Source organism: Canis lupus, chromosome 1, assembly GCF_048164855.1.
Source record: "Canis lupus baileyi chromosome 1, mCanLup2.hap1, whole genome shotgun sequence".
NCBI lineage: Eukaryota > Metazoa > Chordata > Mammalia > Carnivora > Canidae > Canis > Canis lupus.
Genome location: NC_132838.1, coordinates 71,202,288 through 71,228,433, shown reverse-complemented (window position 1 = coordinate 71,228,433; position 26,146 = coordinate 71,202,288). Strand labels below are relative to the sequence as shown.

The following is a 26,146-nucleotide window of genomic DNA, read 5'->3' as shown; positions in this document are numbered from 1 at the left end:
CTACCTCAAAGCCTACAGCAACAAACTCAACCAGTTCCATTATAGTCCACAGACTCAAACCCAAAAAAACCATTAAGTTCCATACTTTGTTGCCTAATACCGGAAAAAAAGTATACTAATTAATCTCTTAATTTGTATACTAATTAGTCCTCACAATTCTCAGAAAGCCACCATGTTTCATTACATAAGAAAGTAAACCCGGTTCCTTTTGCCTCTGAAAATACAAGTCATACAAAAGTTGAGATGTTGTTGAAGACTTATTTGACGCATGGACAGCTGATTTATAGTCTTTGTTTCTTGTGCTGCCCTGACATTCAAGACACATACCTGAGGGAGGGAATGTTATAACCAGAGTCTGCTGCGTCACATAACTCCAGGGAACCCCATTCATTTAGAATGTGATATGAAAAATATCCCTGGGAGTCAAAGACAGCAGGCAGCCCTGGTTATAAAACACAAGAGTTATTTTTAAATAGCTTTGACAAAGCAGTGGTGACCTACTTAGTCTTACATAAAACCTAGTAACAAACTAATGGGCTATACAAATTCTTCTGTTGAACTAAAAACTGAGTACTTTAAGATACAAAAATGAAGTGTTTCTATCAGTTACTGTGTTCTAGAAATGTCCGTTGTAAATAGGATTGGTGGATATTAGACCTATAAAATACATAAATCAAAGAGAATTTGGAAACCAGTAATCTATTTACTTTTTATTTTTCTTTGAAATCACAACATACTCAAAGCAAGTCTGGATTTAGCACCTAAGTATGTAACTATCCTCTTATCATCCTCTGTTGTTCAAGTAGCTTTTCTATCAACTCATTCAGAGAAACACTCAGCTTCAGAAAAACTTTTCTGGTTTGACATCATTCTAACATTAGTGGAGAAAATGGGGTATCTCTGACATCATACACATCTTGGAAAATCTTTGTGGAAGAAGGACCAGGTTTCCTTGTACTGTAACTTTCCAATTTAACACTGGGCTCATCCTATGAATCACTTACCTTCTTTACTGCATGAAAACAGTCGAGAAGTGTAATGTAGAAATTGCAACTTCCATAGGCAGCATCTCTGAAATCCCAAAAGTATTGAAATACATAGCTTAGTTAATTTAATTTTCTGTAGTACACTTGCCTCAAGACAAAGTTGCCTAGAATTTAAAATCAAACCACAAACTCAGGACAAGGATTAAAAAAAAAATCTTGCCTTTTGGGTTTTAATCAGGGATAAGTCACTGTTATAAATTTCACTGCAGTTTCTACCTATTCTGGTAGATACTGTTTTATAGGTGTAAATCAATGACCACTATCTGAATTTCAAATGATCTCCCAAGATCATTTCTGGCCGTGATGGCTAGACTTCAAAAGTATCTTCTTGAGCTCTAATCTAATATGTACCCCTCCCCACAAAAAGGCAAAGCATTGCATTTTTTCTTCAAACTGGAAGATACCACATTAAATTGTTACCAGGAAAGACTTACTTTTGACTCCATATATACATACATATATGTGTGCAATATAAGTATGTATCCATCCACATAGAAAAAAGATAATGGGAAATCACAGTAATATGTAATACTACATGTGAGCTAAAAAGCAGTCTGCTCTTCTCATTATGCTTTCACAATCTTTAACAAATGAACTGAGTAACTTCTTTCTGATTTTTAGAAGATTAGAGTACCTCGAAAACCACAGTGCTCTTGGGGAAGTGTTTAAATTAGTTTACAGACAACTCCGCCCAACACCACAGCAACATCTATCACTAATCTTACCACAGATCTCTTAATGTCAGTTAAGAGTTTGTCCAGAAAAATAAGGCCACCCTCTACTCCCACTGGCTTCTCCTTTCCAGCTACCCTGAGCCATTACGAAATGAAAACATTCAGAATTAGGCAACATTAAGTTTGATCATTCTAGAAACGCTGAACAGCTAGGATTCTCAAATGGTCCTTATCTGGACTTTCGGTGGAACCAGACTGCTGCCGAAGCCATCATTACCTGCCTGCCTTGGTTGGGTTTTCACACTGTAATGTCACTTAGCTGAAAACTCAAACTGCACATTGAAAAATTTCAACTTACACAAACCTTATAGCAACATGAACAAGGTGGAAAAGGACATCCTTTTCACTGAGAATAGTTTGACATTACTGTCTGAACTGGCTAGGATTCCTGAGGTAAATTTTATGTCAGCCATCAGAGGATTGCACACAGTCTTACAACAGGCCATTTTTGTCCTGTAGGCCTCTTAATTTAAAAAGCTGCTCTTCTAAAACCTAGAAAAGTTCTCTACAAAGCCTAGGAAACGATTTTACCAACAGTTTATTGGCAATCTTCAGGAAGTAGAAAAATAATACGGCCCACAGCAGTTCGCAGTGTGGTCCCTGGTCAAGCAGCATCACTCAACCCTGTTGGAAATGTCAATTCCCAGGCTCCATCCAAACCTACTGAGTCAGAAGTTCTATGGGTGGGCCAGGGAATTTTTGCTCTTACAGGTCCTCTGGGTGATTGTGATGTATGTTCAAGTTTAAGAACCAGTGACCTAAAGAATCAACACAAAAACATATGTTTTGTAGGAATAATTTTTTTCATGGAATAAAGAACATTTTAGATAGAGAACCTAGGATAGGGAAATGAAGTAATTTAATCTAAACCCAAATAAAAATTATCAGTGGAAGGGCGGGCGCCTAGTTGGCTCAGTTGGTTAAGTGGCTGACTCTTCATTTCAGCTCAGGTCATTATCTCAGGGTCCTAGGGAGACAGCTTAAGGATTTTCTCTCTCCCTCTACCTCTCCCCCTGCTTACATGCTCTCTCTCTCTCAAATAAATCCTTTTTAAAAATTATGACTGGATATATGGTGTTGCATCCTCATATTTTTAACCCTGTCTCCTCAGTTACTTTTATTATCTTCTTTATCTACTGAGAATTCTTCCCAAGTCAAAGGCATGTTGATTCAGTCTTTGTGATAACTTGATGCATTTATTCAATGTATATTTTTGAGAACCTACTACAAGCCAAGCCCTGCTTTAGTCAATGAGGATTCCACAAACTTTAATCTGGGCTTACCTGAAGTTCTGCCTCACACATCACACTACCTGATTAGACAATAAAAATTTTTCTTTACTCATTCATGTTTATTTCTTAATACCTCCAACTTTAAATACACCCATACATTCTTCCTTCTACCCAAGCAATCAGGCTTCTTCCAAACAGTAGAAAAGTAGCTATGAATCTGTATATAAGGCTGGGGCAGGGGATGCGTCACTAAGATCGTTTGACAAACTTAGAAAAGCAATGAGGGGGCACCTGGCTGGCTCAGTTGGTGGAGTGTGTGACTCTCGGTCTCAGGATTCAAGCCCCAAGTTGAGTGTGGAGATTACTTAAAAATAAAATCTTTTAGATAAATAAGGCAGATGAGAATCAGTGAAAGCGTACTGCTGAGAAACTGCAAAACAATGTCAAATACTAGTTTTAAAATAACAGCTTTTGCAGCAGCTTGGTAACCAAAAACTGCAAATAACCCAAGAATTCATCAAAAGGACAAAGAACAAATAAGCTGTGATGTGTACACTGAGTGGAATGCTACAAAAGCAGTAAAAAGATAAAGCATGATACCTACTGATACCTGCCACAACATGGATAAATCTCACAGGCATTATGTATTTAAAAAGCTCAGTCCCAACTCTCTAAAATGCCTACTATATGACTTCGTTCATATCAAGTTCAAAGGCAAGAAAAACATGTGGTGGAAGTCACAGAGATATTAGGTGGGGGGTGAAGGGAATCTTCAGGAGTGCTGGCAGTGTTCTGTGCCTTGAACTGGATGGTAGTTACATATACGCGAGAGACTAGTGGGGGTTTTAACTGCAGTAAGATATACATCATGGTGTTTAATCCTCATACCCCATTAGAGCGATCCTACTGTCATTCCCATTTATGAACTAGGAGACCAAGGCTCACATTTGTAAAGAACCAAAGTGGCAGAAGTTAAGAGTCAAACTCTCCTTGGTCTGATGTCAATAGTAAACTATACAACACTATCTCCCAAGAAAACAGAAAGCAGAGCCCCCCCTTCCCCAATCAATTAAGAAGCAAAGGTGTATTAAGGGTAATACCAAAGAACAGCAGTATATGCTATTGCTGACAATAATCCTAAAGTATCAAGAAAACACTGAACTACATTTTATACTATATTTTCATTTAAATGGCAGAAAAATCGTGATATGATCCATTAAGAAATCATATATATGTATATATAAACATATGTAAATTCAGTGGTTAAAGAATTATATCTAAGTTGAATTAAATCTAATTAAATATTGCTATGGAGCATAAAAAGTTTAACTGCAAATGAATGCTATTCTTGTTAACAGCTATATTTATACTATGCACTTAAAGTGCATATATTTTTTTAAAAAGTACATATATTTATTCTACATACTTAAAGTGGCAAGGATGAAAGACTATAATGCAATTTCTTTCAAAATATTCAAGCTTAAAAAATATATCAAGCTTTATTAATTCTGATTGACCTACTCTCTAATTAAGTTAAACAGAACACTAAAATGTGAAGTACAAGTTTTTTGATTCTGCTCTGCTGATACTTTCATAAAATTCAGTAAGTGTGAAATACAATAGTATTGTATTATTACATAACCAAAATAACATAATTTCTACATATAAAAAATACTTTCTAAAAAAAAACTTTCTATCTAAAAAATACATATGTATTTTATGTTTTACTTATAAATAAAAATGAATTACTAGAAAAGCAAAAGAAAAAAAACACATTAAATACAAGCCCAAATTCTTAATATTTTATTCCACAGGCATTAAAATACTCTACTGAATTATTATAAAAGTCTCTAAAATCCTACTCGCAATTCTTTTTTTTTTTTAAGATTTTATTTATTCATTAGAGACACAGAGGGGGAGGGGGAGAGAGGGGGAGAGAGAGGGAGAGAGAGAGAGACAGAGACAGAGACACAGGCAGAGGGAGAAGCAGGGTCCACGCAGGGAGCCTGATGGGACTCGATCCCAGAATTCCAGGATCACACCCTGGGCCAAAGGCAGGCACTAAACCGCTGAGCCACCCAGGGATCCCCTCTACTTGCAATTCTTATTCTCATCACAGCTGGTAACAAAAAGTTCGCAGATTGACACTAATTTACAGACCATATCTGGAGAAACAATACTTTATAGATATATCAAATATTTGGCATCTAGGACTACAAAGATTCAAATTTTACAAACTTGAACTGCTTCTAGCCAAGTCCTATTTTTTAGAGAATTACTCACTTTCCTCCTGGGACCAGGAGTGCCAAACTTCATATCTCAGTGCCAAACTTCAGTAATTTTAAACACAGGTAATGGCAAAAAAAAGCAAAATTTATTCTATTTTTGGCATTTACATTTAAATTAATGCAAATTCTCTTTTACATCAACAGTGTTCCATGGACCTTTACCTGGGTTATATGAAATGTGTGTGCTTATTCTATTTCAGGACCTTAAGTTATAAACTTTAAGAATGGCACTATTATAAAGGAATACTGATATAAAGAAGCTAACAACAAAATTATCACTGTATACCAATGTTCTTGTGACTCACAGACCACAGATACAAGCATTTCTTCTCAAGGAATTTATGGCTGCTGTTATATTTCAAGTTGAGAAATAGAGCACTCTCCAGTTTAGAAAATAATCTTCATCTCTTCCTACCCACCTCAAATAACAGAAGACTTAACACAATCCTTGCACTAGAAAGAAAGGTGATGGTACTGGGTTCAAAGCAATTCTCCTAATTTGCTAAATCACTTATTACAGTCTTAAGGTAATATAGAAATGAAACAACTATCTATTTCATGGAGTAAGTCCATGGTAGTAAGACCCATCTCATGGACAGTCCTACAGTTACTGAAGAAGAAGATTCTGCTAAGGTCAATGGGAGACCCAACCTGTCCACAATGAAGTCAAATTCACAACCTTACATTTTAAAAGCAAGGATATACCTTCAAAATCAGGCATCCAAGGCATATACAACAATACTAAAATTACTAACTTATGAGTGGAAGAAAAATGCAGTACTTGAAATTATCAACACAGTATGCAATCAGTTAAATTATTTCATGTTTATTACATCTTAAGTGCCATACAATATCTTGATTATGTACCCACGTCAAGGATTTTGAGAAACTTTTAGAACTTAAGAACACAAGTTTTTTCAAAATATCTTCAACACAATCACCTGGTAAGTTGTGAGATGAGGATGAGGCTGTTACCCGTTTACATAGACTTTACTTATATACCACTTCTATGACACAGCCATTTGGTTTTTCCAGTAGTGGAGCACACTGGCAACCTCACCCAGCCACCATCTCTGCGGGCGTATCGCTAGGACAAAGAGATTCCTTTATGCCACTGAAATTAACTACTATTTATCGGAAAACTTATTTCTTAACTCTTCAGGACCCAAATTTCTCAGGGGTGGCTCTGAGTACCATAATTCCAGGACTGTCATCTGATTACAAGGCATAGTTTCCATAAGTGGCAGAGGTTCTCACATAGAAGTGATTCACTGCCACGAGGGACATCTGGCAATGTCTAGAGACATTTTGCTTTCCACAATTAATTTCATGGAGGTGGAGGTGTTACTGACAACGAGGAGGCAGAAGCTGGGGATGCTGCTAAACATCCTACAATATGTAGGACAGCCCCCATGACAAAATGTCAGTAGTTGAGCTGCCCAGATCTATGGTGTTATTTGTACCCACTCTAACAAGACTATTTACCAGGTCTTCTTTTTTTCAGAAACAACTATAGTAAGATATTTCTGGCAAGTACCTGATTGAATGAATCTACCATATCATTCTTATATTTACCTGAAAGGAATGTAGGATGTAGCTCCACACATTAATATTCTATATGCTTCTTCTGGAGCTCTCCCCAAATATATAACCTATATTTGAAAAGAGAAGAAAAAAGCAATTTATTTCTAAATGAAGATACAGTGCTGTCACTGCAAAAGTTTGTATAATTTCTCTCTGATTAACTGAGCCTGATTTTCCAGCCTTCCCAAGGACCCTGGGAGTCACCCAGGACCCTATCAGCCAATTCCTTTTTAGCTGGAATCTGCGGTAGCTAGTTTTTGTTGCTTGCACTAAGAGCACTGAACAACTCCCCAACAACCTTTTGTGGTAACAAGTAGAGCATTTTAAAAACAGATTTTCTAAATCAAGATATTAGACTGAGCACATGCTTTTAGCCTCATCCCTTTCCTGAAAATCCACTGAAATGACTATAAAGAAGTGTGTGGGGGATGGAGCTAGGAGGTGGACTGAGAATGGGGACGAGGACATAAGGCAGAGCAAGAGTTTGATTAATTCCATCCATTTAAATTTAACTACTTAAAAGTACTGAACAGGTTTCCTATAAAACTGCATTTGCTTCTTATTTTCATTGGCTTCTTTTATCCTCAGAACTATATTAGGCTTTCACCTTATCTGGCAGAATTACTTCAAGTAGATTCTTTAGCATTTCGGGTCCAATAGCTTCTTGTTTTCTGCCCTGACATTTACTATGCATATGATTTTTGGTGGACAGTTCCTTTCTCTCAATAATTCATACATGTTGTTCCACTGTCTTCTCAGTTCTAGTGTTGCAGAAATATTTTACTAGCCTCATTCTCTCTTCCTCTTATAAGAACCTGTTTCAGAAATTTGGAGTTTGAGAATTTCACTGGTCTCCCTCTAAGTGAGTCATCCTCAACCTCCAATTTAGTTTGCCTGAGACTTCCTGACCCCCATTCAATCTGAAGGCACAAGTCTTTTTCCAACTCAGAATCTTCCCATAAGGCAGGACATTTTCAGCTCATACATCGTGGAAGGAGAGGTGGCCACCAGCATCCGATTTGGCACATATATTTTTACATAAATTAGATTCCATGCTAAGGCTTATTTTGGGATAATATACTTGAAATTTTGAGTAGTAGGGCACCTGGGTGGCTCAATGGTTGAGCATCTGCCTTCAACTCAGGGCTGATCCGGGATTGAGTCCCATATCAGGCTCCCCACAAGGAGGTTGCTTCTCCCTCTGCCTATGTCTGCCTCTCTCTTTGTCCCTCAGGAATAAATACATAAAACCTCTAAAGAAAATTTTTTTTACTAGTAAAAAGAAATCACTAAAGAAGTCCCTGCATGGCTCAGTTGGTTAAGTGTCTGACTCTTGATTTCAGCTTAGGTCGTCATGATCTCAGGGTTATGGGTTCGGGAACCATGCTGAGCTCCATGATCAACAGAGAGTCTGCTTGAGGATTCTCTCCCTCTGTCTCTCTCATGCACACTCTCTCTCTCTAAAATAAATACATTGAAAAAATAAATAAATAAATAAATAAAAATTAAAAATAAATAGATAAATATATTTTTAAATCACTAAAAAAAGTATAAACCTCTAATCTCCATCACTTACGTATATGAGCTGTTTCCTCAACCTAATTGTGAGCCCTATGAAGTGAGGACCTATCTCTTAGGCTTCATTTCAAACTCCTGGTTCATATTCTATACATGGACTCTTACTGAATTTTTAATTCACTAACCTAAATCTACTTACAATAGTAAATTTTAAAAAATCATTGGATTGGGATCCCTGGGTGGCGTAGCGGTTTAGCGCCTGCCTTTGGCCCAGGGCGCGATCCTGGAGACCCAGGATCGAATCCCACGTCGGGCTCCTGGTGCATGGAGCCTGCTTCTCCCTCTGCCTGTGTCTCTGCCTCTCTCTCTCTCACTGTGTGCCTATCATAAGTAAATAAAAATTAAAAAAAAAAATCATTGGATTAAGAGAAATCATACAATCACAGATCCAACAAGGATCTTTAAAATTCTGAGAAGGACATATCTCAAAACTAGTCATAACAGTTGAGTCACCTTCCAAAGGGCAGAATGCCTTTGGTAGAATTGGTAGAATACCAATTTTCTGTTTTAAGAATCATAAAAGGAATCTTTTCCCAGTGTCTAGGCTGTTTCTTTTCTTTTCTTTATTTATTTGAAAGAGAGAATGTGCACACACACAAGGAGGGAGTGGGGCAGAGGGAAAAGCAGACTCCCCAGGGAGCAGGAAGCCTGACGTAGGGCTTGATCTCAGGACCCTGGGATCATGACCTGAGCCAAGGCAGCTGCCTAACTGACTGAGCCACCCAGGTGCCCCTACACTGTTTCTCAATATGGTTTCATCCCATTTACTCTAAAAAAAAAATTACAAAACTTCAATTAACTATACAGAATCTTGTAATGTTTATCTAGGGCAGCATACAAATCCCCAAAAAAGGTACAAGAAAAAAACATCAATTCCAAGAATAGAGAAATATTTTGTTACCTAGAACCTAGTACAAATTTTCAAGTATAATATTCATAACTCATGGGCAGCCCAGGAGGCTCACGGGTTTAGCACCGCCTTCAGCCCAGGCAGTGATCCTGGAGGCCCGGGATCGAGTCCCACGTCGGGCTCCCTGCATGGAGCCTGCTTCTCCCTGCCTGTGTCTCTGCCTCTCTCTCTCTCTCCCTGTGTCTCTCATGAATAAATAAAATCTTTTAAAAAAAGTATTTGTAACTCATATAAGATTGCAATTTATCATGAACTAAAGCACACATAATCATTTGTAATCTTACTCATCTTAGTTGTCTATACATTACTTCTCTTTTAGGCCTCAACTTATCACGTGACTTTCTATTTTATTATTATTCATTTGGAAAAACAGCATGACAATTCTTTTAGGAAACATTAAAAATAATTTTAAATCCAACCCCCTCCTTTGCAAATTTCCTCATTCTTTGTTAGGCTCCAACATCTTTCTTTTCTCTTCTAAGGTTTACTGTACAGCATCAGAAAAGTCTTTTCTTGTCTTTCTTCTATTTTGGGACTTACTAGTAGATAGAGACTCCCTTTCAAAGACCACCCTGAAACCAAAACAAACCAAAACCAAATAAAAAAACACCTTGAAGCCAATGAGAGTGAGAACAAGATTTGATTCATTTGTATTTATGCATGTATGTGTATGTACACATAATTTAAATTAAATGAAATCGAGACCTCTTTCAGGTTTCCCTATGTCTAGCAAGACTGTCTCAAATTATATAAATTTTTCCTCAAGAAAAAGGTAATTCCTCTTTATACATTAAATGCCTCTTCATACATTAAATAATTGTTGGTCAGCCTTGGAACACAAGTTTAATTCAAAGAACACAAGGGCAATGTAACATTTTCTCCTTTGGGGGAATATTTATTTTTTATTATTGTTTTAAAGATTTATTTATTTATTCATGAGAGACACAGAGAGAGGCAGAGACACAGGCAGAGGGAGTAGCAGGCTCCCTGTGGAGAGTCTGATGTGGGACTCGATCCCAGATCCCCTATCATGCCCTGAGCCAAAGGCAGAGGCTCAACTGCTGAGCCACCTAGGCATCCTTTTTAATTTTTATTTATTTTTTATAATTTTTTAAAATATTTATTTATTTATTTATTCATGAAAGACACAGAGACAGGCAGAGACACAGGCAGAAGGAGAAGCAGGCTTCCTATAGGGAGCCCAATCCTTTAGGGGAATAAAAACTGAATCCCTAGTAGTAAACTTTTCAAAAACATTATTTTTAAACCCAGTTGTGGATTGACTGTACATAATGTACATAAATAGATACTGGGTATAATGAGATAAGTTAAAGGAAATTTATAGACTCAGAATGAGTCTATTTATATAATGCTATAGTCTGAATGTGTGTCCCGTCTTGCAAATTCCTATGTTGAAATCCTAAGCCCCAAGAGGTGATGGTATTAGTAGATGGGAGCTCTGAGATGGTTAGCCATAAGGGTGGAACCATCATGGATGGGAGGGGTGCCTTATTAAAGAGGCTCCAGAGATCCTTAGCTCCCTTCTGCCATGTGACAGCCCTCACCAGGTTGCTGACACACCCTGATCTTGGAACTCCCAGCCTCCATAAGAGAAATAAATTTCTGTGTGTTTATAAGCCTCCCAGGCTCTGGTAGTTTGTTACACCTACCCAAAAGGACCAAGACACACAACTATTAAGTAAATATTTGCAGCTAGTATCATTTTTAATTGTACACCCACGCATCTTCCCTAGTCAAAAGGCCTTGCCATATGAAATTATTCTAAATATAAGAAAAACCCTATAAACGGCTCCTATATTAACACAAATCCTCAAATTAGTAAACTCTAAATCAGTGTAATTTTACGAACCGTCAGTGTTCCTAGCAATTTGGAAGCTAGGTCCTTTTCAAATTCCTTTGGTATATTTTCATGAGAAGCTATGTACAAATATAGAATGGTCATTCTAATTCCACATTGCTGTCCAAAAATAGGAAGCAACAAATGAGGAACAAGAGAGAGATTAAACAGCTGTGGTAGCTAGCTTCCAAAACAGCCCTCATGATGCTCACCTCCTGGCATTCCCACCTTGCGGAGCCCCCTCCCACAATGAATAGGGCACCCATGTGTAAACAATGCACAAATGGCAGTGTGTGGCTTCTGAGGCTAACTCATAAATGACACTGTGGCTTCTGTCTGGGATTTCTCACTCTGGGTACCTCAAGGTGTCATTAAGTGAGGGTACTCCGGCAGCCCGTGTGGCAAGAAGAGAAGCCCCATGCCAATAACCAGTGTTAACTGACAGTAACAGTTGTCACTTTTAACTGACAACTTCAGATGACTGCAGCCCAGTGGGGTAATTTGTCAGGCAGCAATAGGTAATAGAGTAGCATGATAAACAGTGAGTAAGGAAATAGTCACTTCAGTTAAGAGAGGATAAATAAGCAAATAGGTGACAAGTGCGGAGGTAAACGCAAGCAATCCCCATGGCTTTGAAAGCATCAGAAGAGGGAGCATGCTGTCATCTCTCTCTCTGAGGTAGGTAATCTCTCTGAAGAAGCAAATGGCAATCTCACAGGATGAATAAAATATTGTGGGACAAATATCTGATAAGTCAGTAGTGCTTTTTGAAGTCACAGTGCAAAGATCTTTGCTGAGTAGTACTATAGTCATTTCTAGGACTTCCATGTCCGTATTTTTAAATTATCATCTGCATGCCCCAGTCCCTGTAAAGACTCTGAACCTTAGACTACAGACCTATGTTTTGAAACCTGGGAAGGGCTCAACCAGTGATGAATGAAATCAGTGGATTGAAAGAAAAGAATCACAGCCTGATCATTTGGTTTCAATCCTGACAATTCAGGCCCCAAATAATAAAGCCCAATCATTTAAGCACATGCTTCTTATTCTTACATAAAACATTTTGGGTTTTTTAAAGATTTTATTTATTTATTCACAAGAGACACACAAGAGAGGCAGAGACACAGGCAGAGGGAGAAGTAGGCTCCATGCAGGGAGCCTGATGTAGGACTCATCCCGGAACTCCAGGATCATGCCCTGGGCAGAAGGCAGACGCTAAACCGCTTAACCACCCAGGGATCCCTACATACAACATTTTGAAGCTTAAGCTATGTACTCAGAGAACCTTTGGTACAGTTTTAAAAACTAAAACATTACACAATCATCATGAGAATGAAGAATAACAAAGGGTGTTTAAATTCTACAACAAATGTGGCAGCCTGATAAACCCATAGCCATTTTCAAATATTTTTCATGGAGAAATGTCACAATGTTTCCAGTATTAACTATTTTCACTTCAACCAAATGACAGTCTTTCCTATGCCAACACTTGAATGATCTTTAAAAAAAAAAAAATCACTCTCCAGATTAACACAGAATGTTCATGAACCAACACACGTTGGAAATAAGCTTCAAGATCCAACTGCTGAATAAAAATGATGAGCAGGGACAAGACTATATACAATACACAATTTTATATGATAAAATAAGTAAACAAGGTAAAATCACTTTCACAGCTCCTGCACTAATATAAAAAAAAATTCTATCACTTAAAATGAATCAGATGACCTTATATTTCAATAGTTTTAATTTTTCAGTTATTTATAAATATAGTAGGTTGGTATAATGATCCTCAATTTAGATAAAGGGAAACTGCAAGTTTGGCATAGCAATCATATATCTACCAAGACCAGATATCTAATAAACGTGAGGAAATTGGGCTCTGGGTCTTAGTGCACATGGCTATACTATGTGGGCAGTAGGGATATTTTTTCAAAACAAAGCAAAAATCTTAATTTTTCTTTTTGCATGAAACCTAATTTTTAAACATTAGCAAAAACAAACTACTATTTATAAATACTCAGTTACATAAAACTAGTAGGTCACTACTTTCCAACCTGTGATATTTGCTGGTCACCCAAAATCACACTGCTTGTTACTGGATGGAGAGAGCCTACTGCTCAGACCTTATTTATAGACAAGAAACCGTACTATCTAAAACAAGTACTGCAACAGGGACAGGATTCCAACATTCCAGAGAGCTTAAAAGATCTACAGTCAGGGATCCCTGGGTGGCGCAGCAGTTTGGCGCCTGCCTTTGGCCCAGGGCGCGATCCTGGAGACCCGGGAGACCTGGGATCGAATCCCACATCGGGCTCCCGGTGCATGGAGCCTGCTTCTCCCTCTGCCTATGTCTCTGCCTCTGTCTCTCACTGTGTGCCTATCATAAAAAAAAAAAAAAAAATCTACAATCAAAGCTTATAACAGAGAGAGCCATTTATCTTCACTCTTTCCCCAAATTGTGTCCCAGGTGGCTCTAATAGCTGCGGTCAGGCTCACTAGGGCGAGAAAGGAAGCAAGGCTGACATCAGCAGGGATGCCCACAGCTACCTCCACCACATGGCCTTGTCCCCTTCTGGGCACACCTCACACTAACCTGCCTTCTGGTTGCTATTCACAGCAGCCTGTTGCTGTTGCCCTGCCTGTCACCGACACCACGGTATCTGCCCAAGGATGAGTACTTATAAAAACTTGAGCTGTCCCTCCTACCCCCTTGGTCCTGTAGTCTTTGCTGCCCCAGCTAGACTATTTCCTGAACTGGATTCTTACCTGTGGCTTTCAGATCCTTTCTGCTCCCTTTGTCTTAGTTTCTTACCTGATCCCTTCAACAGGTAGCCACCTTCACCTAGCACTGACTACTCTGGGTTCAAAATCATTAAATCCTTAAGAAGTAGACCAGAGATTCAAAAGACCATCATTAACTAACAAATTAAGTCTCTGAGCTCTTATCATGACTGTTGAAATAATCTCAAATCTGACACAATTAGGATTCTATTCAGACTGTGAATTAATAAATTCTTAGGATTTAATGAGTACAATTTTCAGTGCAAATGTTTACAAGGTAAGCCATTCTAAAGGTTACAAAAATTGCTTAGAAATAAAAAATACTACTTACAGAGTGATAAATTTTGAACAAGGAATCTACATGTTAGCACAATTAGCTCTCCCAAAGTAATCTCTTAAAACATTAAGGAAAACAAATTTGCAAGCTATGTACCAAGAGTTTGCTTGCATCATTTATTTTATACTCAGAACACAGCCACAAATATGTTAGAAAAAAGGGTTAATTTCCCAGATTAGCCCTCAAAAGTACATTTAACTTGTGGAAGAGCTGAATACTATATATCTGCAGAAAAATATAACTGCTGGTCAATAAGATATAACCAAGGTTGATGACCAGTAAGATAATATGGCAACTTTCTTGTTTTTTAATATAAAAAGAATATTTAAGGTATGATAATAGTTGAAAGAAACAGGAAATAGAAAGACATTTAATGAATGCTTATTAATTGGTGCCAGATACTCTACATAAATTGAAATTAAAAGCCAGCTCAGTGGCCTCTTCCAAAAAACTGTTTTGTGGGCAGCCCGGGTGGCTCAGTGGTTTAGCGCCACCTTCGGCCCGGGGTGTGATCCTGGAGACCCAGGATCAAGTCCCGTGTTGGGGTCCCTGCATGGAGCCTATTTCTCCCTCTGCCTGTGTCTCTGCCTCTCTGCCTGTGTCTCTCATGAATAAATAAATAAAATCTTTAAAAAAATAAAAATTAACGTTTATACCTACTAGTATAATAACACACCACCACTTCTATTACAAAGTATACACATAAAAAAATAAATAGTAACAGAAAGTGACTATCATTTCTTAAATGATTAGTGATCATACTTTAAAATAAAATATTAATATATTTAACAGTTAATGCTTCATTTTTTAAGTATCTTGATTTATTTTATTTTTTTTTAATTTTTATTTATTTATGATAGTCACACAGAGAGAGAGAGAGAGGCAGAGACACAGGCAGAGGGAGAAGCAGGCTCCATGCACCGGGAGCCCGACGTGGGACTCGATCCCGGGTCTCCAGGATCGCGCCCTGGGCCAAAGGCAGGCGCCAAACCGCTGCGCCACCCAGGGATCCCAAGTATCTTGATTTAAAAGCCTGGTTGTAAGTTCAGCTCCCTTGCTTGCTTTCTTTTTGGTTGTTTGGAAAAAAAAAAAAAAAACTTATGGAAGTGTAACTTACAATCAACGAAAACATACATTTTAAATGTATATAGGTCAATAGATTTCAACTGTCCACAGCTATATGACCACAACAACAATCCAAGTAGGAAATGTCCATCACCTCAAAAGTTCTCCTGTGGATCTTCTCAGTTAATCCCAAATGTTTCCCCCTTCCCCACAAGTCTGAGGCAACCACTGATATGCTTACTGTCACTATGGAACAGAGACATCTTCCAAGAGCTTCATATAAACAAAATCATGTACAGCTGTTTCAATTCTTGATTTAAATGGGTGCTGTGACTAAAAAAGAAACTTTACTATGATAAGTAAATGCACATATGGGAATGATTACACTCATTTTCTTTCATTCCATCTAGCAATGATGGACATTTGGTTAGTAAATTCCCAATTTCCTAAATGCTAATCAGATGTTGTTAAAAACTAATGGGGAAAGTGCTGTACATTTTTTAAATGTTTAGCAAATAAGTATAAGATCCACTGAAACTTCATTTAGATGATTTTAAGGCAGGTTATAACATTTTCTTTTGTGGCTATTAATATAACCCTTGACTGAAAACTGTACTTAAAGGAAAAAGACCATTCATTCTGCCTTTTTAGTAGGAAATTGGTTTCAGGATAACCAGAGCCTCGGCTGGAAGAGGGGAAGTTCAATTCCCATAAAAGAAAGTCAGCTAATAAATGAAGGATGAATAAAATAATTAGAAATTATGGTTTTACTGAAACTCAAATATAATTAATGATTGAGGCAAGTACTATAAACTGTTGTTTAAAACACTAAATATTGGGCTGCCTGGGTGGCTCAGCGGTTAAGCACCTGCCTTCAGCTCAGGGTGTGATCCTGGAGTCCCGGAAGCCTGCTTCTCTCTTTGCCTATGTCTCTGCCTCTCTCTCTCTCTGTGTCTCTCATGAATAAATAAATAAAACCTTTAAAAAAAAATAAAACACTCGATTCATGATTGACAGGGTATTGAACATACAAATTGTTCCAAAATGATACCATACAGAACCCACTAAGTTATAAAGGAGAAAACCATACATTAAAGGAATTTGAAAGCACCAAATCCAGTGGTCATTTTTAGCATCCATAACGGTAACTTAGGTATCATTTGTTTTCAGATATGATGCAACATATACTATTGATGCATGAGGCTATAGATTTAACTTCCGGTTCACAAGACATACAGAGAATGGAGAAACAAGTTAAAAAATACCACAAGATAAAAAAACAGAGAAATTCAAAAGGTGGAACAGTCCATAAGAGGCCTGGTCTCATAAATCAGTGTTAGCAAAAAGGGACCATGCATGTGTGAGAGAGATTAAGGGCACAATAGTCACACACAATACACGGTCCTGGATTACATATTGCTCTGGACATTTTAGATCAATGGAGGAAATATGAATATAATCCAGGTACAGAGATGATGGAGTATGTACTAAAGTGGAAGGACAGACCACTGACTGAAAAAAACAGGTGATAAAACTATACTGGTGAACATAAAACATATGGTTATAGTACACACACATATACACATATCCTACTTATATAAATATAAAAGGTTTCTTTTTAAGGAAAATTTTCTAAATTTTCAAAGGTATAAATGTACATGACATTTTTCACAACAAAATGACAAAACAAAGTTTCAAACTTTTACTTTCAGAATACTCTCTTCACTATCATGAATTTGTTTTGAAGGGCACTTGCTTTTCCACTTAAAATTTCACCTTTACTTCAGGGGCACCTGGGTGGCTCAGTCTGTTAAACATCTATCTGCCTTCGGCTCAGATCATAATCCCAGGGTCCTGGGATCGAGCCTCACATTGAGCCCCACATTGGGCTCCCTGCTCAGCGGGGAGCCTGCTTCTCCCTCTCCCTCCCCCTCAAATAAATACATATAATCTTTTTTTAAAAATTCACCTTTCCTTCAAATGACAGCTTAAATGCCACCACCCCCAAAATCTGGCTAGATAATAACCACTGAATTATCACAACAGGGTAAACTGATGACTTCATAAAATGATGTGATATTTATCTTTCTGTAAGAAGAAAAATTCAGTTATCTTTTTTATTCTTCAACTATATAAAAGAATTTTACCTTCACCACAATTTGTTACCAAAGCTCCTACCATTCCAGATAGTTGGTAAAACCATTTACCAGGCCACATAACATGCAGTACTTCGAAATACACAAAGACAAATGAATAGTTAAGCTAATAATCTCACTTCTTCTGCCACAGGTGGCACGTGACCAACTGAAAAAAGGGACTAACAAAGCATGAGCGTATCAATCCTGTTTTAATAGTTGAGTATTTTGAGTATTTGCAAAACCTAACCTCCTCTTTTTTTTTTTTTTAATTTTTATTTATTTACTTATGATAGTCACAGAGAGAGAGAGAGGCAAAGACACAGGCAGAGGGAGAAGCAGGCTCCATGCACCGGGAGCCTGATATGGGATTCGATCCCGGGTCTCCAGGATCGCGCCCTGGGCCAAAGGCAGGCGCCAAACCGCTGCGCCACCCAGGGATCCCCTCCTCTGCTTTTAAGACAAAACAAACAAACAAACAAAAAAAAAAACAAGCCTGCTCCACACTCCGTATTAGGTCCTTTGGAATACATGAAGATGAAGAAGACATTCGTTTCAGAGGCCCAGAGTGTAAAAAGATGGATAGAGAGTCAGCTTACTGGGAATACTTTCTTACTGACAGTTCTTCCTCCAGATTTTTTGTTCTAACATTACCACACCATCTTCCACGTTAATCACTAAAAATCACTACTATCTCCAAATTCCTCAACAACCCCAAAACATGGTTATGAAGGCTGCAGATCAATTTTAGGGAACTCTCACTCTTTCTAAAAACTTTGATCAGAGGATTCAACAGACTTCAACCAGATCAAATTTTCACTTACTTACTTTGATATTTAATGTTTTGAGATATCTATATTGTATCTTGACACTCCTCTGCTACTGACCAGTTTCCTTTCTCAGGGCCTCTGGGTGGCTCAGTTAGCTAAGCCATCTTGCCTTTGGCTCAGGTCATGATCCCAGGGTCCTGGGATCCAGCCCAGAGTCAGGGGGGGGGGGGGGTCCCTGCTCAGCAGGGAGCCTGCTTCTCCCTCTCCCCTACAATTCCCCGCTCGTGCTCTCTTTCACACACTATCTAATAAAGAAACAAAATCTTTAAAAATAAATAAATTTCCTTTTCTTGGAAGTTTTTCTCCTGTCTTCCCACCTACCATCATTTCAACTCCAAGCCCCTACTTTAGCCAGCCAGTCATGGCTGCAAAGACTTTTGCTACAGCCAAGAGCTGTAATCCTCCTGCCAAGCTGGTTTCTTAACTAAGCAGAGGAATGAACTCAAGTGAATGTCCAAATTACTTACCTGGCACTTTCTTAACCAATCAAATCAGTGCCAATCTGAGAGTGTAAAATCCCGAAAGGATTTCTAACTCTAAATATGTTAAATATAGAAAAATAAACTTTTACATGCCAAAATGCAAACATAAACAAAGTCAAAAGACCAACAGCAAACTTAGAACAAATATGACAACAAATTTTCAGTAAATATGCCAAAGGGTCATTGTTTTTTTCCAACAGCAACAAGATTTTTAAAAAGAGATTTCTTATTTATAAAATTATTAAGCACCGTTTTTAACAAAATCCTTGTTTCCCACCATGCTTGCAACAACCCTCTGAGGGTTCTTCACTGATGTCCCCATGTCTGGCTCCCTGTAGCCTTCTCCCCATGCCCCATCTTGGGAACAGGTCATGGACCAGGGATGAATGACTGAGCCAAGAGCAGTGCAAGCAGAGCTGTGTGTGTTCTACTCAGGAGCACGTTCTCTTAAACGGAGTGTCTTCCTCTATTTTCTCCTGGATGGGTAAATATTTTCACTGTCACACTAAGGGCCATTTCTCCAGGGTTCCCTTTAATATTTTACAAACCCCAAGAATTCTGGCTGCATCCCTTTTTCTGTAAAGCTGTCAGGAGTCATGATTGATTCTAATCCATGAGGTCCTCTTCTCATTGATGGGCTAAGTAATGGGACCACATGCCCCAGTTATTCAAAGAGCCACCTCTCCATACTCTTTTTCTTAAGAACTAGTCTAGGCTTTTTTCCCCCTAAGAATTATTCCTAAGCACAATACAGAGCAGGAGAGATGGGAAAAACACAAACAAAAGCACCACATCTGGGTACGCTTAAGAAGTCAAATTTTAGTAGGCCTAATCTACAAACCTGTGTTTCACACATTCAGAGATGATAAGAAAACTTAGAAGTATCCCAGAAAGATTTCTTTTTTTTCTTTTTTTTTTTTTAAAGATTTATTTATTCATTCATTCAGAGAGAGCGAAGAGAGAGGCAGAGACACAGGTGGAGGGAGAAGCAGGCTCCATGCAGGGAGCCCGATGTGGGACTCGATTCCGGGTCTCCAGGATCACACCCCAGGCTGCCAGCGGCGCTAAACCGCTGCGCCACCAGAGCTGCCCTTTTTTTTTTTTTTAAAGACCAGAAATATTTCTATCAACTACTTCTGTAAGCACTCGAAGAGGAAAATAAAAGCAAAAAGGCCCTAATTACCTTTGTTAATGATTTACCTTAAACACAGAAAAGGAAATTAGTAAATGCTTAGGTGCAATTTCAGCTAGTACCAAAACCTCTGGTTTAATCACTATATATTCCAAATCATTAAACTATATACCAGAAAATAATTTTCAAAGGAAGGAAAGCATGACAGAGGCAAGTAGCAAGTTGGGGAAGAAAAATAACTTATCTAAAGAATTTCAAAAACAATCCCCTAATGGTGGGTGGGAGTAGAAGACACATCCACTAGCTATTCTTCTATCAATAGGGCAGCCAGGTTCCACACCAACAAACAGATAAGGGGCACTATTCTGGACGAGCTCTCAGCCTACTCTGGAAAAATTGTTGCTAAGGTATTCCCATAGATGAAAGTACTAGGCAGTAATAAAATGTGACTCTAAAGAAACAAAGATCTTTCGTGATGCTTAAAATAAATGAAGTTTATGACTCTTGTATAAATATTGGCTATTCCAAAGCATATTTTCCAATGATTCAACTAGACCTCTTGATGTCCTGTGTAGCCTATGTAGCATGTACCCTTTTTCCTGTAACACGGACTCGCCATATCTTCATGCTAGATGTTTTGATGAAAATGGAAAGAATCTGTAAGAATAGACCTAAGAGTCACATCTTAGTTAGGAAAAAAATCGCTTATATTCAAATTATAAAGCACTCTTACCTCATGTGCTGCACTTTGATGTTTCTCTAGAAAAAAATTTACTGGTCCTGGTTCTACTTTCCCAACCTCACTAAATGATCATGGGTTTATAAAACAAAGCTTTGGGTGCTGTTTTTTCTAACCTTAAGTGCCATAACATATACAAAGGTCTTCCTGGGAGTTGGTCAATTTCTTAGAAAATAGACTTTTTAAAGAGCAGTTTTAGGTTCAGAACAGCAAATGGAGTAAAAAGTACAGAAATCTCCCATACACCTCATCCCCCCAAAATGCACAGGCTTCCCTGTTGGTCAAATCTTTAAAAGCAAAACACGTTCCTTCTGGAAAGAAATCAAGATACTATCTTAGAAAAAGTAATTTCAAAATTTCAATTGCTTTGAAGTAGCACCATTGGATGCATGTTCACTATGCAATATGTTAGGAAATCCATTAAATACTCACCATATAACATCCAATAAGGAAAGCAGCATTTGCTTGTTTTCTCTGATCAGAGCCAGTAAAATGAATAATTTTCTTCCTCATCATTGTGATGGACTATATAAAGATAAACAGCTGTTAGTATTCTCTCTTTTAATTTTGAGTCTTCTAAAACTTCATTTTGTGATGAAGATAAATTCCAAACCTTACAATGTGAAAGCATTCATCTTAGCAAGATCTTGAAAATGATTGACTTTGATACCCCAAAATACCATGTACCTTCCCAAAAAAGACATGTTCTTGGACTGGGATGAAAGTACAGTTAAGGGGTTAGGGAGGGGACATGAAGAGATATATGCTTGGAGCATAAGCTCTGAAAGAATACATAAGATGCTGGAAACAGCAGTGATAGGGGAGGCTTTTTCTGTTTTTGTTCTTAAGTACATTCCCCAAACCTTTATAATTAAAAGGGTATATTAAAACAGGCAAAAATAATTCATTCTGTTAGAAATCAAGATGATGAATGGGGTAGGAGGACAGGGTGAGGGTGGAGCAAAGACAACAGCATAAGTGGGCTCTTGTGTGGCATTGTTAATGTTCTGTTCTTGATTTGATGACCAGGATGGTAACCTATATTCACTTTGTGAAAATTCACTGAGTTGTGCACTCAAGATCTGTACCTATTGCTGTTACATACATTGTACTTCAATAAAAAGTTAAATAAAAAGGATATGGAATTAAAAAACCAAAAAAGCATATGATTAGTTAGCACCTCCTCACCTGTATTTCACTAACGTGAGCAGAAACAGATTCAGGTAGGCATAAGGAAAAGGATATATTCAGTTCAAAAAGCACGTATTTCTTGGCTTCTGTGATTTAATGATGAACGTGTACATATTTTCCTTTAGTTGTTTACACAGTGTAAGAAATCAAGTTGATTTTAACAAACAAAACCCAAACCCAACCAGCCAACAGAGTAACACAAGTACAAGACAACTTTAATTCAAACTCTCAGTACACTTTTGTCACTAATTAAACAGGCAGTAGTATTTCATCAGGCTGGGTGGTCAACACCCTGGAAGTTGTTTTGCTAAATTATAGAAAGTTTAAAAAAAAAAAAAAAAAAAAGACCAATATACCAGTACATTCTTGTTTCAGTCAAAGGATAAAACGTGGAGTATAGGGGTGATAAAGTCTTTCAAAATTAAAGCAAAGAAACACAAGTTGGGGGAGGGGGTCTTTTTAGCTTCCCAGCCCTGTATGAACAAAAGATCTGCCATTAGCAACCAGAAAAGAGGAGGAGGGTGTGGACATAAATATACAAGGCTATAAATGCTTATACTCTTATTCAAGAGAAAAATAAAGTCCAGAAAGAAGAGTCTCCATCTCTACACAAATCTGTAGGGCAAACATATGGAATACAAAAAAGAAAAGGCAATCCTACTACTTCCATTCTGCAGATCAGTAACTCCTTTGACAAGTGCTTCTAACGTTTATAATCGGGAATTTTAGGTTTGAGGCTCAAGGGGAAAAAATTTGCCTTACTCATAAATTTTTAATATGATTTAATTTTTAATTGAAAATAAATATTATTTCTTCTGTGTATTATTAGTATGGTAGGTAATCAATTGGGTAATGTTGTTTCCAGATTTTTCTATTTGAGAATTTACAGTGACAAGTTTGGAATTGCTAGGAACACATAAACACTTTTTATTGATGTCACCATAACTTACAAGTTTTTAAGATAGAAGAATGGTGTCTAAGTTCAAACTAATAGAAATACACTTTTGCAACTCTCATACATGGTCTTAAAAAAACAGTTTGCCCCTGCTTCCCTGGTGAGGGGAAGGTGAGGGGAAGATGGGGTGAAAAGTCACGAGTAGTACAATACCATGACAGATTAAAGATAGAATGGAAGTTGGGGCACCTGGATGGCTCAGTTGGTTAAGTGTTTGCCTTCGGCTGGGGTGAGGATTCTGGGATTGAGCCCCATGTTGTGCGTGCTCCCGCTGCCCCTTCTTTCCCCCTTCTTTCCCCCCCTCTCCCCCCCTTCCTCTGTCTTTGTCTCCTACTCGAGCGCGGGTTCATAATTCTCTCCCAAATAAATAAATAAAATCTTTAAAAAAAAGAATGGAAGTGAGATGAGCCAGTATCTTTTATTAATTTGCTAGCACTCTGTCCAAGTGAAGCAGAAAGAAGAACAATGACCAAAGCAAGGGTTCAGTCCCAATTAGATCAGGCAGCAAGAGGTTTTATTTCATTAACCAATTTCTACTTTGGCTTTTCAAGTATCTGAGCATCATCAATCCAAATCAGAACCAAATGACCCAATCAATCTTAAACCACTCAGTCAAAACTGTGGAAAACAAACATAAATACTATGACTATATATAACAAAAATCACATGTATGTCCCAAACACCACTGTAGTGAGAAATAAGGTGTTTTATGTGTTATTGGTTTTTTAATAAAAAAAAAAATAGAGGTATATTTTCCTTTATTTTCCCTCATCAGAATCAAGCTAACAATGATTACCTAAGTCAAATCTTAAGTAAAAAAGATTTTACCTTTAATTTCTTATTTATCTTGCAACAATATCTGTAAACCATTGCCAGATTGAGTGGTCCAAAATCTGCGTAGAAGCTTTAAAAATGAAAAACAAAAACATACATATACATTCTAGATCCTCTAAATATAAATGTCTTTTTGGAACTACAAGATCCAACTAAGACAAGAAAGCATACACCAAATTGTCATTGGTCATACAACTTAATGATACTGCCCTACTAGTGGCAAACTAGTGCTATTCTGGTAAATAACTCCTATTAAAAAATATGACAAAAAAAAATACGACAAGTGCTACAATGCTGAAGTCTAGCCTCAATAACATCTGAATGAAGAAGCTGTTTTTCCAATGGTAAAAACACCACATCTTACTTATTAATATACTAGTTTATATCTCATTATACTTTAAACTGTTAGGATTTCAAATACAAGTTGTCAAATTTAGGAAGTTCCTTCATTTTGATATTTTCCCTAAGGATGTACTTTATTACCAAGGGTTATACTACCAAGAAAAAAAGCATTCTGCAATTATCCATCAACAAATTTTCAATTTTCCAAGGCTATTCTATTTACAAACATACCTTTAGATTCTTCAAAATAAAAAAAGTTAGTAACAATCTTTTAAAAAGCAATACTTACTTCTCATATTCAAGTTCATTATCTATGCTGAAATAATGTACATTTGATGAACTCTTTGGTCTGCTGTAGAGAATGGCAAAACAAAGGCGATCTGCAATGGAAAAATTGCAATGTTCCTTCCTTCAGGTTATTAAAAAAACGTTTCACATATCATGATGCAACTCTTTTCAGATTAAGTCAATTTTTAAATTTTAAATTTTAAATTAAAGGGTGCCAATGGGTAATTTCAAAATGTTGTGCTATCTTGGTAGGTAACATAAGCAACATTTTTAAAGGAGAAATTGTTTTTAACCAGAAATGTCAATAACAATAAGTAATTTTTCACATAGCAACATGGCTAAACTTCTAGAGGAACCTCTCATTACAAAAGTCTAGTTCCCCTGGGCTAAGGAATTTCAGCAAAGGGCAGCATGCATTTGGTAGTTCGGCATCAACCTAGATTACTCGCGGTATGTTTTGCTAGGTTTTCAAGTCATCCTAAGAAGTCTTCAGTAAGAAATTCTGCTTTTTAAAACAGAAGCTAAAGAACGCTATCAAAATCGCTGTAAAATTAATGTTTATGGCTATAGAACACAAATGAAACAAACCATATGTTTATTCAACTGTTCTTAGGGATCCCCACTTCTTGATTCAGAATCACTATTTTTGTGTGTGTGATTTCTACAATTAGACAAATTACCATTAGGAACTAAGCAATGAGAGGTGTCTCCAAGAGGAGTGAGAGATGGACTTGTGTTGCGTAAACGCAGCTGGGCTCCGTGGAGTTTAGCAAGAGTGCTCTGAGGCTGCACCCTTCCCCCACCTCACCCCAAGGTGCTGCCTGGAGATCCTAGGTGGAGCAGGCACCCACCTGTAGTACCTACTGGCGGTCATACGTGTGTTAGTAGAGCACTCACACTCGGATTGTAGCAAAGTCAAGGGCAGCCTTCAACATAGTAAAGAACAAAGAATGCCAGCTGGCATCCTTCCCCCAAATGGTAATTTACACAATTTTTGTCTGCAATTCAACTCTCAGCGTCGCTGTCTTTATTTCCTTGCAAACTTCTCAACTGAAACGTCTTGCAACCAGACACTCCAGCAGCTGACGGAGCTTATTTCTTCCCCACCACGAATGACCCTTGGTCCCCGCGCACAGAGTGACCTGGGATCCGACCCCAGGGGAGCAGAGGCCAGTTCTGTGGCAGCCAGGGAGGAGCACAACCGGGTGCCCCCCGCCCGTCCGAGAGGGTTCCCCGGGGCGGGGTCCTGGGAGGGCGGCACCGGCGGCCCACGGTGGGTGGGTGGGTGGGCGGGGGGCCCAGGGCGGCAGCCGCAGCCTCCTCGCCCCGCCCCGCCCCGCCCCGCCCCGCCCCCGCGCCGCGTCCCCGGCAGGGCCGAGACCCCGAAGCCGTCCCCCAAACGCGGGAGTGCGGGTGTCGCGCCCCCGCGCCCCAGCACTCACCTCTGATCACCTCCACCACCAGCGGGATCCCCGCGCCCTCCCGGCTCATGACTCTGCCTCGGCGGCATCGGGAAGGCGGGAAGGCGGGGCGGAGGTAAGGCCCGGGCGTCGACCCGGGACCGCCCGCCGGGAGGGGAGGCGCAGCCGCGACCGCACCCCCGGAGTGAAGCAAACAAAGTTGGAAGGGCGGCGCCCAGCGACAGCCCCGGCCCTCCTCGGGGCCTGCCCGCCCCGCGCCTCGGATCCTCTCGGACCGGACCGCACCACACGGAGGGCGGAGGGCACGGGGCGGGGGCGGGGCGGGGCGGGGCGGGGCGGGGGCGCGGGGCCCGGCCGGGGCTGAGCCTTGGCCGCCGTGGG

General features: G+C 38.8%; 1 protein-coding gene across 24 annotated transcripts in view; it reads right to left on the bottom strand.

The window, feature by feature from the left end:
- Window positions 1-26,146, bottom strand: part of CDC14B (cell division cycle 14B) — a 102,644-nt gene that overhangs the window by 32,571 nt on the left and 43,927 nt on the right. For 18 of the 24 annotated variants that reach the window (XR_012034925.1, XR_012034935.1, XM_072834219.1 and 15 more), the window contains 5 exons: window positions 24,346-24,436; window positions 23,709-23,784; window positions 21,167-21,259; window positions 6,876-6,952; window positions 1,005-1,071 (listed from right to left, as the gene is read on the bottom strand). Coding sequence is in view for 21 of the 24 variants with exons in the window: in XM_072834219.1 (XP_072690320.1) it covers window positions 1,005-1,071; window positions 6,876-6,952; window positions 21,167-21,259; window positions 23,709-23,784; window positions 24,346-24,436 (404 nt within the window). In the remaining 3 variants the exon portion in view is untranslated. Of the gene's footprint in view, window positions 1-1,004; window positions 1,072-6,875; window positions 6,953-21,166; window positions 21,260-23,708; window positions 23,785-24,345; window positions 24,437-25,786; window positions 26,047-26,146 lie in introns of those variants that run through there. The other 6 variants (XR_012034945.1, XM_072834339.1, XM_072834236.1 and 3 more) reach the window with 5 other exon arrangements.